The sequence below is a fragment of the Perna viridis genome, chromosome 5 (genome assembly GCF_037379345.1).
Source record: "Perna viridis isolate PV_CMFRI_1.1 ecotype Kerala chromosome 5, ASM3737934v1, whole genome shotgun sequence".
Classification (NCBI taxonomy): domain Eukaryota; kingdom Metazoa; phylum Mollusca; class Bivalvia; order Mytilida; family Mytilidae; genus Perna; species Perna viridis.
Window position 1 is genome coordinate 1,802,171 of NC_142449.1, and position 17,631 is coordinate 1,819,801.

Below are 17,631 nucleotides of genomic sequence, written 5' to 3' on the forward strand. Positions count from 1 at the left end.
TTAACAAAGATAAAACAATATCTACCCAAGCTGAATTTTTCTACACAGTCATCATGTAAGTATTGTATGTATAAATTATACTCATATTATTTTTGCTTAATGTCTAACAAAATGTCTGTGACAAAAACATTAGCTTCAATTTCCATCTACTTACATTATATCGGCAACTTAAGTATAAACAGGGGCTTGTTGATGAGACAAAAAGATGGATAATAAATTAAACTTAGTAAAAGATAATGTTGCATATGATGTAAATACTAGGTATACCCACACTCGTACAGGAAGTCAACAGCAACTAACATTGCTTACAATGTATGCAGAACTATAAAAAACCACATATTTAAAGTAAATCCATCTATTCAGGAGTCGAGATAATTGTGATGAAATCAGACAGACAGACAGACAGACAGACAGACAGATTGATCAACCGATGGATGGACAAGGTGATCCCAATTAACCAGCCACACATTGAGTGGAGGTATAAAACGCTGTACAGTGATTCGTTGTAAGTGTCATTATGTTATCTTATGATATTATGCATATCATTTTATGTCAAAAGAAAAGGCCTGCAGCAGCACTTAGCTTGTCATAAAAGGCATCTAAATGGTGCTCAGAACCCTGGCTGGGGGCTAAGGCACTCTGCCCACAGAGCAACTGGGTTGTGTGCCCCAGGTGGTGGAATGGGGTATCCCTGGCATGTTACATACTAGGGTCGTCAGGCCATAATATGGAAAACCTTACTGTAAACCATAATGGTGCAACGTGTTGGGAAAGATGCCACATTCCTCGCACGTTAAAGAACCATGCTGTGGTATTCTCTCAAAGTAGGAACCACAGGTCTCCACCACAGGAGGCTAAACTGCCTGATACTACCCACGCCTCCTATTTCCAATGGCAATCAAAATTTGTCGACCCATTATCCTTGTGTCCCATCCCATTTTTTCATTTCATCATCATTTCATGTTCATTTTATCATCCATTTCATGTTCATCGCCTGAATATAGCTGAAATATAGCTGCTCAGGCATAAAACCCCAACAATCAATCAATCAATCATTTTATCATTATAAGGGTAAAAAATGTGACAATATAATAACACATGCTGAAAGTTGCTAGATATATAATATATTGAAGTCCATGATTTTAAATCTAAACTTAGTTATAAAGTCATTACAGGGTATTTAAAGTATGGTAAGATATTGGCAGAGAATTGTAATATTTGTTGCTTTTAAATGTACTAAATTAGTTAAATCTTTTTATTTTTCGAAAAACTGGTACATTTACTTGAATTGAAGAAGCCAAATATGCCACTTTTTTTAAATGCAATTTAAGTAAAAACCCTAATTTCTTTATTTCACCCATTACAAAAGTGATTCAATGTAATGAATTGATATTGATAGAAATCACTGAATGGGAAGCAGAACACTATAATTGGAATTCTAATGCAACATATGCCTAACATTAAATCTTTCAATACAATTGGGCTGTAATTGCTCTTTTTTCAAACGGTAGTTTTAAAACATTTCACAAGTATATTTAAAAGTTACCATATACTAAACACTTATTACACCAATTAGCCTGTATTTATTTTTAAAGATAATAACAGATTGAAAAATTCATGAATATAAAAAAATACACTGTGAAAATCAGTACAAACACAGTACAATGGTTATCTACAAAAAGTAAGACTTATGAATGGTGATGAATACATCAAATGAGAATAAAGTAAATATACAGCAAAGGAACCATTCAGATCTCCCGATACTTTGTTCAGGACAGCAAAGGAACCATTCAGATCTCCTGGTCCTTTGTTCAGGACAAAACACTTCCAATAAATAACTTCTCAAGTTTACCGTTAGAGTTAAAATTGTGAATTTATAAGTATGAACAAAGCAACTGAAGTATCAGGTGACAAACAAGAACTGAAAACATATTCACAAAACTTCAAGTCTGAAAAGCTGACACTAGCTAACATAACTAAGCTGCCATAAACATGGGCTCTAACAGAATCCCTCTTTATATGACTGAATCAAAAATTTCTATTTATCTTTTATTTGTCCAACCCAAAGAATGTAAGATTGTTTAAAGCAAATTACCATGACAGACCCATAATAAAGCAAGTGAGTTATGTTTTGTTCAGATAACTTTCAGACTTGACAAAAGAAATAAACCAATTACCTGGAAAATACTTTCCCTCTCAGCAAACTATAATGTAACACAAATAATATAGTGATGATCAAAAGTGGCAGAAAAGTGGGGAAATAACACAGCACAGTGTATAATGATATTTTATAAAGTTAATGTGTGAAATGATATTGTACACTTACATTATTGTATGTTAAATCAGCCTATTCAATAACGAATGACATGAATCCTTACTACCAGTAATTTATCATTTGTCAAGCCTGAAACACTAAAGCTTAGCCAACATAATGTTAGTATCTATGTACAGAACTGTGAGTATCCTCAATTATACTAACACAACAATTACTATTGCCAGGTTACTATGGTAACATAGTATATAATTAATTCTTGTTAACAACAACAACAGAAGGATAAATAGCGTATCTTGACTTACTTAGTCGGTAGTTTGTACAAGTATCCTTTGCCATCACTACTCCACACTAAGACCTTGTCAACACTGATGAAGTCTCCACCTGACCATCTCTCTCCACAACGATTGGATTCAGAACACAACAATGTGAAATCACCAGCATCATAAATCTAAAATAGCAAAAAAAAAACGGCATATTTATTTATTACTAATTTGAGAGGCATTGCCTAATGGCATCTTACATGTATTTGTAACAACTGAAAACAGGGGAAAATAAATACCAGTATATGGTTAAAATCCAAAATAAAATTCTGTATTTTGTCTGCATAGAGGCACCTAAATATCCAATATGAAAACTAGACATACAAATTGTTTCATTCAGTTACTGCATATAGATGCTGGAATACTCCATCCTACTTTCTGTTCAGCCACACAATGCTTTCACAATGATGTAAGCTGAGATCTTTTGGCTGATCAGAAAAGTCCTCTGAACAGAAAATAGAATGGAATGTTTTTAGATCCTACATACAATGATTAAATGAAACAATTAGAAGGTGTAATTTTAATCATATTTGAAAGTCTTAGGTCAAAGGAAATTAAAAACCAGAAAAACTCTTTTCAACAACTGATTCATACACTATTATCTTTTATCAATTACATTTCCCTCACATATTGGAGTTTGAAAGAATATTAAAAGTACACAATATATTTACACAAGTATGATTATAAATGCCGCCTTTTTTGTTAGCTGAGAAGTTACCAGTACACAACCAAAAGATTTATCAGCCTGCTTAAAAGTTTTATCAAAGAATGAAAGTAATTTTTAATTGTAATCTTTGCTGGATATCATTTATTTTCCTTGCTCCCTAAAAACTAAAGTTTAACCATTTCTCGTTTATCTGCCTTGATAGTTCTACGGTCAATTACTCAAAACATAATTCACAAAAAATCCATTTTATCACTGGTTTACCATGGGTTGGCCATCTTAATTTATGTTACCTTATTTTATGGCCAGCCAATGATAAAACAATTATAAAATGGGGTATCCATGGATTATTTCAATTCAAATAAGACTACATGTAGTTACTTCGTGTTTATGTGAAGCAAAATTCTACTGTGATGTCAGTTAAATTGGATAAAAATTTATCAATGACATCAGAAATAAGAATGTCTTAAGACTATAACATTGGTCATTTTTATCACAGCTGTAGTCTAAATGCCTTTGAAGCCATATTAGAAAACATTTATAGCAATCTACAATATATCCAATCACAGAAGTATACACTGTATTAAATAAATGACATCTTCATATTTTCAAGATACAACTGCTGAACAGCAGTCAAAGGAAGATAACTCTCACCAAGAACCAGCAAACATCAACATATGACAAGTTCATTAATTTTATATGTACTAGATTAATATGAAATATAATTATCTACACATCTAAATTACTGACAGCAAACAATCTTATAATATAAACAAACAAAACATCTACTGTGGATAAATGATACAAAAAATATTTATAGGTTAGATAGAGCCAACAAATATGTTCTAATTTTCATAGTGCCAAGAAAGCTAACCACAAAGATGTTGCAAACTATAACATTGATATATTTATCTACAAGGATTTCACATAAATTTATATAGAGACGAATGAAACTTCTGAAACTCTACATCATTTCCCTTCCAATCAGTCTGAAGGCTGGTTAACACCAATATTACTAAACTTTTTTTGAGTAATAGTGCACACAAAATCCACTAACTTATAGACTTTTATAAACTATGATTTTTTTTTTCAAGAAAGTAAAACTTGAATGTCAAGGCTAGCAACATCTATAGGCAATATCACAGTCGTAAGAAACTAAGGATGAAGCTATTATAATTAATGACTTATTCTGAAATCGCTTCATGGCACACACTTGTTACCTGCAGAAATCAAACAAAAATTGAACTATAAAACAATCTAAATCTACCAGTTAATTCTTCATTAAATGAAAAAATGCACATCTTCTTACAAATATAATTAATGACTTCTATATGTGTGAATAATGCTTCATTATATTAGTAGTCACTATAGATCAGTGTTAAGCCAATGAAACAGAACAATGACAAGTATGATTGATGAACAGAATGTGATAGGTATGACTGTCGTTGAAGAATAGGACTGAAAAACAGGTTATCTCCCTTGCTGTAGTACTCATGAATACACAATGTCTGACTATGTTACAGCAGTTTTCCTGGTAGGCCATCTACTGAACTTCAAAGAAAAGTAATTTTTAAGTATTCAGCTCCAAATGATTATGTCAGTGTCATCTTTGATACAAATTCTGTCCAAAAAAGCTTCTAGCAAAGACTGCAAAATTATTAGCAAACATACAGAAGTTTCATTTGGAAAATCTAACATGCAACCTTACCAATAACCGTTTATCTTTAATTCTGTCACTACATGATTTCACATCAAAATCATACACCTTTAAATAGGCAGATATGCTAAATTAGTCAGTTTAATTATAAGTTTGATATACCCCCAGAATTAGTCAGTTTAATTATAAGTTTGATCCCAGAAATAGTAGAATGGTTTTAATAAGATAGGAAAACAACCATGCAATGATGAGGAGAATTCTCTAATTTTGAGTAATGTCCATCCAAATGAATGAAAACTGGTATAATGTCTACTCTAACTAACTCTTACATGAGATTCTAAAGAAAGTCTCCTTAACAACAATAATGAAAAAAAATTGTAAATATCTTGAAATGGCTGAATAAATGTACAACAAAGCTGTTTCGCAACAATTCAGAAAATCATGTATCTAAGTCACAACTCCTTGATTTCAAAGTAATTATTTTACTACATCCACCATTAAACTTAAGATCTATCTATCAAATTATTGTAACAGTTTAAAATCTACTAAAACAATTAACAAGCTTTTCAAAATGACAATAAAATTGTAACAACCTCAAAAGAAAATGCAAGAGAATGTTCCAAGCTTAAAGATGAAACCAGATTACAAACAAGCCACTTACCTGTATGTTTATCTGGAATATAACCTTATAACTTACCTGCCAATATTTGGAACACACTATCAGTACAGTTCTCTGATTAAACTGACAGCAAGTTAAAGTCTCAGCATTCAAACAACGTATCTGTTTAGACTCTTCTTCAAATACTGGCTGTGCCTGAAAAAAAGAATTAATTCAAATTGAAATAAAACCCCATGATATGACATACCTATAAAAACATTTGTCAAAATATCAAGTCATTGTAATAAGTAGTGGCAGAGAAATCTGTGAGGAAAAAGTTTTGGATGGTCAAATGAATGGACAGACTCTATGGACATAATATACCTCCCCCAAGTGGGGGTATAAAAACTGATTAACAGATTACAAATGTAATAGACAACAAATAACTTGGTTTGTATCATCATTAAGTGGTTTCAACAATGTCTATGATTCTGTGCAACCAGGACCCAGACAAACAATATACAGATTACAATTCATCACAACTTTTAAAATTGTAGACATGTTACATTTTTTTGTAGGTAATATATTTCTGAATTCAAACTTTGAAGTGATTATTATGACTTGAATATCTTTTATTCATACCCTGTTTTCATAACCAGTCAACATCCAAATCTTCACAGCACCAGAATTTGTGATGGCTAATAGTACATCATCTAAAATATGACAAAGTCTAAATAAATTTTCTCACTTTTGTTTAGCTTAAAAAACAGGTTTTAAAATAATATTTGTACATATCCCAGAATGATGCATTCTTTTCATAGCAGTTCATTTGCTATAAATAAAAAAAAATCAAGAAAACTTATAAAGAATTGTAATGGCTGATATAAGCAAGAACCCTACTGTTTAAAAGGTTGATATAAGGAATATCCCCACTGTTTGAATGGTTGATATAAGAAAAAATCCAGTTTGAATGGTTGATATAAGAAACAATCCCACTATTTGAATGAATAAAAGCAAATCATATCCCATGAGTTAACAATTAGTGCTAAAGTTAGCTTTAATGTGAAAACATGTAGAACATCAACATTACATCTTAAGGTATTTTTTTCTGTTTTACACAAAATTATATTCTACTTTACTTTGAGATAGATAAGTATGACACAATGTTAGAATGAGCTAAGTTATAAACAAAATGCTTCACAAGCCATAGCCTCTTATTAATCAACTAATTAACTGAAAGGAAACATTGGCTAATTAGATTGAAGGAAAGATAATGCACAGATAAATCAGAACATAAATTCATAACTTCACCCCTACTTTTTGCATTGTATTTGAATGATCTAGATAATTTCTTTGAAAACAAAAATGTAACTGGTTTATCACATATTTCCGACCACATTGAAGTAGAACTTAATCACTACTTGAAACTTTATACAGTATTATATGCTGATGATACTGTTCTAATGGCAGAATCTAAGGATGACTTGCAAAAGCAATTAGATACCTTATATGAATATTGTGATGTTTGGAAACTTAAGGTTAACACAGACAAAAGTAAAATTGTTATTTTTTCTCGAGGTAGATTACCAAATAATTTGTTATTTAAATATGGCAAATTAGAATTAGAAATTGTAAACGAATTTAATTATCTAGGAGTTACTTTTGGAAGAACAGGTAGTTTCCTACGGGCCAAACAGGTTAATGTAAGAAAGGCGACCAGTGCCATGTATGACATTTTGAAAAAGGGCAACTTACATAATCTATCACTTGAAACCCAATTGCAATTATCTGACAAGGTAGTTCAGCCTATACTTTTGTATGGTTGTGAAGTTTGGGGAGCGGGAGATGTTCGTATTATTGAACGAGTTCACTTAAAATTTTGCAAAATGCTTTTACATTTAAAAACCTCAACTCCAGATTATATGATCTATGGTGAACTCGGCAGATACCCACTCGAAATTAGTATTAAATTGAGAATGATCAATTACTGGTCAAAACTAATATCAGGAAAACCAGAGAAACTGCCTGTTATACTATACAATTTATGTTTAAGAAAAATCTTAGATGGTAAAACCATAACTTGGGTACATTATGTCAAATCTATTTTAGACAATTGTGGAATGTCAAATATATGGGATACACAAAATTTTATTAGTAATATTTGGCTCTATAAGATAGTAAAACAGAAATTGGTAGATCAATTTACCCAGTCTTGGGTCTCTCTAGTATAAAATTCACCAAAAGCTCTCAACTACAGAATTTTTAACGAAAATTTTGAATTCGAAAATTATTTTAAACTTTTGGACACCAAACAAGCTATTATTTTTTGTAGATTTAGGACTACCAATCATAATCTACCTATTGAATCTGGTAGATGGAGAAACATGGAGAGAAGTGAGCGAAATTGCAATTTGTGTAACTCTCACGAAATTGGTGACGAGTTTCATTATTTATTTGTTTGCCCTGCATTCCAGAATGACAGGACAAATTTTCTAAAAGTGAAATATAGAACATGACCCAATATATTGAGAATGTGAGGTCTTTTACAAACTCCAAACATTTCAGAGCTTGGTAAATTATGTAAGTTTATTAATATTATACTTAAACGACTAAATTCTCCGGGGTAAATTAAGAATTTATTTGTTTATACAATGTAGTTAAAATTACTATTATACTTGATTACTGTTTCGTAACCTAAAAATAATATATGAAAACTGTGAATTTATTATTGTCAATGTTATATATTATGTTTAATTTACATTCTCTATACCACTGTAAAGAGGTTTATTTAGAAATAAAGATATATATATATATATATGAAAAAAATTGGTACATGCCCAAGTGAACTTTGAACTTGAATGAATTTCATGCTTGGAAGGTATACCTTAAATGGATACTTACTAGTTCTACCTATAAAATTACAAGCAGTATTCAGCATTAAATTCACATGTGCACAAAATAATATGCCATTCAAAATACTTAGATATCTATGAATAAGGATTGTCAGAAATAAAAAAGGCATTTCACTTAACTGAAAAATGGTTAGACAGAACTTGAGGCCATGCAACATAACATATACAGTGAAAGTACTTTTATTCGCGGGTACCAATTTTTTCATAGTTCAGGGAAAAATTATTAGTTCAAGGATTCTTGAATTCTTGGATTTTACACTTCTATTATACAAACAAAAGAGAAGTTTCCTTTTCATTGGGAACCAAATTTCGTGGTTTACTAAATCACAAAAATTGGCACCCCATAAACAACAGTTATTTCCCAGTATTCAAAAAAAATAAAAGAAGAATTACAACAACAAAACAACAGAAATATTGTATTTTGGTCTTTTAGGTTAATCACCAAATATTTTTCATATGAAATATGGAAAATAGGAAAAAACAGACATCCTGAACTGAGCCAGTGGGTCAAGATACTAAACATCATATTCTAAGCTATATTTATATCTAAATCTTAAAAGTACTCCATACTCTTCTTATGTTGAGACTGGTTTGTTGAGAGTTAAAACAAGAAATTGGAATTCATTCAACTGATAAACCTTTTTCTTCCTAAGCTCTTTGACAAGCCAGGCTACTCATAAGTTACCAGAAGAAAGCCATGGTACTTCAAAGGTTAGATACTGCAAGATTGTCAATTTAAGGAGATAGACCTAAGGTAAGGGACATAACTCATGAAATCAGTGATATGTTTGTATTATATTCAATTTCACTAAAGCATATCAAGCTTTGATTTGAAAAAGAATAAAATCAGTCCAAATTACTTCAATGCTTACATAAGATCTATGTAAAATGGTAAATACAAACATTCCAATGATTTTTAAGACTTGTGTCCCTTACCCTAGGGCTACCTCCTTAGGCATGTTTTAAAAAATTACCGTCTCGCTTCACTGGCCGTAAAACACAACAGGCACTGATCCAATCAGGCATCACTTTAGAACTCAATGTGTACATAGTCTCAAAGGTCAAAGGGTCAATTATCAGGATTTCTGGGTAATATCCATTACAAACAAGTCTAAGATCCTTAGAGTTCTTGAACAAGTAAGACTGAAAATAAAATAACAATATTTTACATTATATACAAATATATGAGTACCACTACTTTTGTTCAGTATCTGTCAATGTGCAATAAAAAAGTAAAATCTATTTTACATTAGTTAGATAATTAAAAAGACAGATGAAATGATAAAAATAATCCAGTCTACCATGAAATTTATGATAAAAGTAGAAGTTTTTTTCTTTATAAACCTAAATTAAGCACTTCACATTAAGATGACCATAATTTAAAAGTTCACTTTGTAATGGTTTGTCTGTTTCATGCTGATAAAAGCATCAAGGCTTACCTACATGTAAATCCTGCATGTGATGGACAGACAGAGTGATTTACATATTTACAACTAAACATGTCCACGTATATATCAGAAATGTGTTGACTGACATACATTACATGAACACCACAAAGATTTTGTAATGCACATTTGCAGTGTACAAATGTGAATAAACAACCTGCATATTTGAGTGTGTGACAGAATGAATTGCCTGCAAATTTGTTAGTGTAACAGATGGAATGAATTACCCCCATATTTGTATGTGTGTGTGAAAGAAGGAATTAATAACCTGCATATTTATGTGTGCACGAGAAAAAATAAATTACCTGCATATGTGTGTGTCTGTCAGAAGGAATGAATTACCTCCATATTTGTTTGTGTGACAGATGGAATGAATTACCTGCATATTTATGTGTGCGAGAGAAAAAATAAAATTACTTGCTTATGTGTGTGTCTGTCAGAAGGAATGAAATACCTCCATATTTGTTTGTGTGAAGGATGGAATGAATTACCTGCATATTTATGTGAGCACAAGAAAAAATAAATTACCTGCATGTGTGTCTGTCAGAAGGAATGAATTACTTCCATATTTGTTTGTGTGAAGGATGGAAAGAATTACCTGCATATTTATGTGTGCATGAGAAAAAATAAATTACCTGCATATGTGTGTGTCTGTCAGAAGGAATGAATTACCTCCATATCTGTTTGTGTGACGGATAGAATGAATTACCTACATATTTATGTGTGCGAGAGAAAAAATAAAATTACTTGCATATGTGTGTGTCTATCAGAAGTAATGAATTACCTCCATATTTGTTTGTGTGACGGATGGAATGATTTACCTGCATATTTATGTGTGTGACAGAAGGAATGATTACCTGCATATTTGTGTGTGTAACAGACAACTTGTTACATTCTACACATCTACCATCACTAATATCCCATAAACACATCTCACTGAAAAACAAATACATGAAGTACATTATAAACATAATTTAACTATCACTTTTAGTATCATATCTAATTTCTTTGGATCATGCCTTTTAGAAAAGTGCAATTTTCAAAATTTGTCTCTTGTTTTTTGTTGGAATAGTATGATATTTACTTATTTCTGCCTTTCTGGAGTAGAACTATAAATGTGCCTTGAGGTTTATGAAAGGCAATGTTTAGATTTTTTGTTTATTCAAATTTAACATCAGCCTGTTGAAGACATTAGACTTACTTATAATTAAAAACAATAAAACTAATAATTAACCCTAAATACTACTGTTACCGTGGTATTAAGTAGATTGAATCATACATTTAATCTGAGTATCATCAGGTGAAACTTGTAAAGCATATGATTAATTGTATGATTAAAGTTGTAAAATCATCATGTTATTGATCTTTCATTGAACAAAATCTTACCCATTTTCTGCAGCACTGACAACATAAGGGGTATCAGATTTGTTGCTTCCTAATGCCAAACAGCTGATAGCAGAGGTGTGACCGAATAAAACACTCCTTGGATAGATCTGCCGTTAAAAACAAAACAAATGAAAAATTCGGGACTTTTCCAAGGACATTATTATCCTAGATTGAAACATTTCACCCATTAAAGCAATATAATTAATTCACATCAAAATATACCATATACATTCTCAATATTGCAATCACTGGAAACTACATGAACAAGACAAAGAATTGTAATTAATGCATTTACAATATGCTACATATTGCAAATTTTTAAGTCTTCATGAACAAGAGCTGTAATCCCAACAACCTACATCACATATTCTTTTCAAAACAAAAGAGTTGTGGAAAAATAAAATCAAAGATAACCATGAAAAAAGAAAAATGGTAAGTTTGTCAGACAAAACAATATATATGAAACAAGTTTTCAAACCTGAAAGTTATCTGAAATGTCCCAAATACCAAGCTGGCCATCATTACAACCTGTGATGATTGTTCTTTGATCTCGGGTCATCAGAACTGTAGATATACAGTGTGTAGGGCAGTTATCTCCCCATAGTACCATTGGTACGACTAAATTTCCTCCAGAAGACATTGCAGATGGGCTAAAATGAAACGCATAATGCATAAACATACTGCATTACATGTAAACATCATCATAATTTTTCTTCATTAACATTGTATTGCTGAACAATGACATAAAAATTAAAAAGATGCATACATGTAGTTGCACTGAAAAGTTAATACATGGAACAGTTAAGCAGACAAATACACTGCATTAAGAGACATTCTATGGAAATTAGTTTTAATATGGTATAGAAGTCGTCTTTTTTTAAGTGCAGAACTGCAGGTGTCACAGGTTAATTGTAAGGTACATGTACATGCAAGATTTTCTTAACATTCTGAAAACAAATAAGCAATAAATGTACATGTAAACTCTGTTTACTGTAAATTTGGAAATAAATGTAATTCTGATGGGTCTGTCTGTTTACTCAAATACACTCAAATTAACATGTAAATGTCTTGAAATACTATTTAAACGGCAGTTTGATAGATGTTCAAATTAATCATACATATCCAAATATTTATGTCTTATGCTTTGATCTCGCAAAGTTGTAACACATAGATACAATGATGGATATGACAAGAATTTCTGTACCAGATTTCAAATTTCAGCAAAACTGATATTTTATTTGAAAAAAAATTGACTGATGTCAGTGTTTATTGCAATTCAAATTAGTCAGCCTCTATGAATATCCATTTTATTATTAGAGATAACTGTTCTAATTATTTACAGTTAACACCACTTGTCAACCAAAACAAGGACTTTATATTATACCGAAACAATCTTAATCTGTAATTAAAATCGGGTACAGAAATTCTTGTTATCTCCGTCATTGTATCTTTGCTTATTTGTTACAATTTTGCGAGATCAAAGAATAAATTGGGATATTTATGATTAATTTGCCCTGAATATATATTTAACTGTCCTTTTAACAGCATTTCAAGGCACTTCCATGTTAATTTGAGTGTATTTGAGTATTTTTGAGTGTATCTGAGTAAAAAGACGGACCAAATTGTGTTGTGTAAATTATCACAAAAAAAGTGACTGATTTTTCTAGGGGTACGTGTGGATAGTAAAGCTTTGTCACTGATAGAAATAAGTGCCTGACAACCTCTTCTTTTACTTGGTGCCATCCGAATTCCAACCTCTTATGTTGTTGGAGTACCTGTGCATCCTGCCAAAAATATCATTATTTGTCAAGTTAAGTAAACTTTATTTAAAGTCGATAAATCAAACAGGAAACATAAGCTCTGTAGAGCTTTTAAAACCGACATAAATAAACACAAGACATACACATAAACTTAAAACAACATGACATTCAATTTATAAATAACATGCAAGTAATCAAGCACGTTATTCCCGTTTGGGATTCAGTGCCCAGTGGGCGGCCAAATCAGAAAATAGCTCCGGACACTGAATCCCAAAAGAGATAATCAAGCACATTTGTAAACATGACACGGTCATGTGAATGCATGTATATTGAAAATATAAGATACAGTGCAACTTTTTTACTCTTTTTTAAGACGACATACTTAGTTGTATATTATGTAGACATAGTACGGGGTTATTCTCTAGGTAAATTCACAAATATATGTAGATCGAACTGTCAAATGATAATGTGCCTAACAACATCTTTTCCGGAAACGAACGCATATGAAAATGATCAAAATTATATTTTCTGTTAGGTACCCATTTGGAACTTTAGAAAGAAAAAAAAGAAGAAACAAAAATATGGATGATCAAATGATGATAAAATATAAGACAGTTTCTGTAAAAAAAAAACAAAAAAAAAAACAGTCAAACAAACAAACAAACGCATATATTCATACGCATTTATTTTCTAAATCGCAAAAAAATATCGGGAAAACGTCGTTGCCGGATTTTTAAGGTTACAGACAACCAATGCAACCAATGGGCATTTGGAACGTGCAAATAGTCATACGCAGAAATTACCCCTGTTCTTCATATTGCTGTGAAAAAAAGTTCTCATTTTATTTTGAAAATTTAAACAGTTTCTGAAAGGAAAAATATTTCTGTACATTTTATAGGTGCATTTTGCTTCTTGTGACGTGAAGTATAATCTCCATAATGATTTCTAAATATACCCCTATCTTGTGAAAACACTGGGATTTCCCATGCTATTTATAGACCAATGACTTCCGGTGACCAGTACTGCACTACAAGTCTGCTAACACCACATACTATTCTGAGGATTGTGAGCTGACATATGAAGAATCATACTGATATATAGTCGTCTGCAAGTTAAAGTTAAGGTAAAGTCCAGAAAAGCCATTGAATATTGTGAAATTAGCATAGAAGCCTATGGGAAGTGGAATTAGTGGTTTCCAGCCTTAATGTCGAAGATCAGCATAGATATTGCGCCGTAAAACAAAACTCACGTTAAATTATTCGTTCAAAGATAAATGATAAAGTTAATAATTCAAGGATAATACAAACAGAAGTAAACTTGGTGGTTGTTCGAAGTTTTAGAAAAAAACAGAGGATGCGCTTTAAAATTATGTAAAAAAGTAATTCTAAATTTATGCGTAGTGTCTGAAAAAGTCTCGAATGTACATATATATTTAACCATGAAATTTATTAGTATTTTAATGTAGCTATAAAAGCATTAGTCGACATGGCTAGAAAAGCATATTTTAAGATTAAGAAAAATGTTTTTTTTTAAAGATTTCCTGAATATTTATTTGACTCTCTAGTTATCTCGGCCGTAGATCGTTTCGGCCATGGTTATCAATATGTATTCAATTAATATATCATAGGTTGTAATATATTTATCATTGTCATTATTTTTTTTGTGTGGGGGGGGGGTAGTTTTATTAGGGTTAAAAAGTGTCTTATACGGAATCGTTGATATTCAAACGGCAACTCTTTGCAAATTATTTGTAAAGAATGATGTGTGGAGCATGTTGCCGCGGTCAGACATGTTGGTTACATAGCTCACCTGGAAACGCCATGGTGAATAGTGAAAGGGATTAGCATGTTGGGCTCCTTTTTATTTTGCTTGGTCGGAACTTAGATATCTTTGATTAAACTACAGAGTTTAAGAAGTAGATGCGACTTTTTAGTTGACATAAAGTTCGAAAACTTTAAGGTATTGCAATGATTTAGATAACACACTTCTAGCAAGTTTGTATAATATACATGAAATTTTGGAATGCTTACCGACCACAAGTTTTGCCCAAATGTGACATGAGTGTGATGCAGTAAAATTCTATATGATTCAGCAGAAATTAAAAATAAATAAAATTGCATTTTAGCTTAAGTAAATTGATAATGTCTTAACATATTCGTAAATTTAGCCGAAAGAAAGAAATATTTGTAACATTAAATAATACGTAATATGTGACGATAGACGAGATAGGTTTGAATTTTTTAGTACTTGCTCCATTGTCTTGCTACTAATTTAGGTAAACAACTGACACTTTATAGAGATTAGCAAAATATATTTAATTGCTTTGGGTAATAGTTTCCATTGTTTAAGGATAAATAAATTAAAACGGTATCAGACATCAAAAAAGATAAAGTAAGTTTGAGTAAACGTAATCTTACATAACCAAACGTTTCCTATACTAAGGCGTTATGAATATTCATCTTTGGAAATTAAATAAAAGACAGGTCCGACAGCACGTGATACTGGGTTTTTTAAGGGAGCTCAACCCAGCCCTGGTATCACTGTGTACGTTCAGGATAATAAAGAGTAAAAAATTAATATTTTTATTTACCAGGTACGTGAACAATTTAAATTTGATATTTTATTTCTAACTTTTATATTAGCTTAAATTATAAAAAAATATATTTTGATCACTGTGTACGTGAACAATTTAAATTTGATATTTTATTTCTAACTTTTATATTAGCTTAAATTATAAACAAATATATATTTTGATCACTGTGTACGTTCAGGACAATAAAGAGTAAAGACTTAATATCTTTATTTACCAGGCCAGCCTCGAAAGCATGCAGTGTCCGATGGGCCACGGACACAAAACCAAACTACATGCATGCCAGATATAGCAAGAAAACACCACCACTCCACCAGGACTCTACCATGAACTAGTTTTCCCCAACAAACAAAATGTCACTCAAAAAAAGAGAGTTCATATTAACGTGTGGGACGGGGAGGCAGTCGACATCTCGTGGAGCCATGCCGTGCCCTCGACCTCTCCGACTACACAATTTACGACATAATATGAGTCGTACTTTTATGTTAATTTCAGTCAAAAGTCTACCGAGTGCACCGTATACCATATAATTCGGAGTAGACGTTTTTAAGTTTAAAAGTATTTTACAAAAGTTTAGATGAAACTTTTCCAAAATATCGGTTTTTCCAAAGCCCCAGATCTCGCAACCATATAATAAAATTGGTTTCACCATTTTATCAAATAAATCTATTTGTAATGTACATTTCCTTCCCATTTTAAGTACTTTATACATTGCTTTTTTGCTTTGTCTTTTGTATAGTCTATCTTGTTCCTTCGGCGAAGTCGACAATTGTGCATCGCGGTATCCATTTCTATTTTCCAAAAATTGCTGAAGTCATTGGAATTTTGAGTGGATTAATCCATTTATGAAGAGTCTATCCCTTACCAAGTATATGTGCCTTATAACCCTTCTGTTTAGTGTCTTTTAGAGCAGGGCACTTTTTTTTTCTTTTATCATCCACTACATTGGGGAATTGTTCGTTCATTCATATCTTTATTTCCTCTTTACAGAGATTCAATGAACAATATTATAATAACGGAATAACTGACAACATTATATTACATGTACAATGAACAATATTAGTATGTATAGCATAGTATAAACCATATATATACACATATATCTACAAGTCACATCATGATTTCAAAGACATGTATACTTTCTATACTATCTTAGTGTGTATTAGCTCATCTTGTCGCTCTAGAATATTGGAGAGTACAATGAACCACGTGACACAGTTTGGTAAAGTTTATCAACTCGTCACTATCCAGGATTGTATTTGGTACCCTTCACAGCTATTTTGTCTCATCATTATAATTGTTAAGAGGATAATTGTTAATTACAATATCCCACCAGACATCTTGTAGAAGCCAAGTCGACCAACAATTTAAGCATGCATGGATATAAATATTTTGGAACGGTATGTTACAGTAAGTACATACATCGCAAGAAGAATATGGAATTTCTGCCCAAAGTTTTGTAACAAAATAAGATCTCTTAATTTCCGTAAACGTTTTTGAATTCTCCCAGAAGAGGGCTAATTGAATATTATGGTGAAGGTTTCGAAATCTCGAAAAGTCACTATCATTGTTTATACGATTGTTCCAATCTGATGTTTGCTTCTCATCAATTGCACTATAATTAACTACAAATTTCCATACAGGTTTAGAAGGAAAGTCACCATCTAGGATGTAATAGGTACCCAGGTAGACCATTTTTACCAAGAATATCAACAATATTTGGAATGAATCCACAACGTTTATGTCTGTTGTCTATCATGAACGAAAAGTCTTATCATACATTGTAAATATCTTCTTCGACAGATAGCACTCGTTCATTTTACATAGTTTATGCAGTTTCTTCTTATCGATATAAGCATCAATAGGGAACAGTCCCAATATACCATGACAAGTGTCTGATCGAGTTAATGTTTAACGCTTACCCTACCGGTGCACCTGGTCATGCTACCAGTTTTTCGTGGAGTCCGAGTTGCTCATTTACTTTGTTAATTTGTATGTGTGATTTTAGTTACTTTATGTTCTTT

The 17,631-nt window shown here is 31.5% G+C and overlaps 1 protein-coding gene across 8 annotated transcripts in view; it reads right to left on the reverse strand.

Moving 5' to 3' along the window:
- LOC148615563 (WD repeat-containing protein 7-like) overlaps positions 1–13,535 on the reverse strand; it is a 36,785-nt gene extending 23,250 nt beyond the window's left edge. For 2 of the 8 annotated variants that reach the window (XM_088581928.1, XM_088581926.1), the window contains exons 1-10: positions 13,400–13,535; positions 11,736–11,907; positions 11,258–11,364; positions 10,729–10,807; positions 9,401–9,569; positions 6,157–6,227; positions 5,614–5,730; positions 4,968–5,024; positions 2,578–2,723; positions 2,178–2,204 (exon numbers count right to left, since the gene is read on the reverse strand). In XM_088581928.1, coding sequence (XP_088438054.1) covers positions 2,178–2,204; positions 2,578–2,723; positions 4,968–5,024; positions 5,614–5,730; positions 6,157–6,227; positions 9,401–9,569; positions 10,729–10,807; positions 11,258–11,364; positions 11,736–11,897 — 935 coding nt within the window. In that variant the 5' untranslated portion in view covers positions 11,898–11,907; positions 13,400–13,535. Of the gene's footprint in view, positions 1–2,177; positions 2,205–2,577; positions 2,724–4,967; positions 5,025–5,613; positions 5,731–6,156; positions 6,228–9,400; positions 9,570–10,728; positions 10,808–11,257; positions 11,365–11,735; positions 11,908–12,978; positions 13,042–13,399 lie in introns of all 8 variants that reach the window. The other 6 variants (XM_088581932.1, XM_088581931.1, XM_088581930.1 and 3 more) reach the window with 4 other exon arrangements.
- Between the last annotated feature and the right edge of the window lie 4,096 nt (positions 13,536–17,631).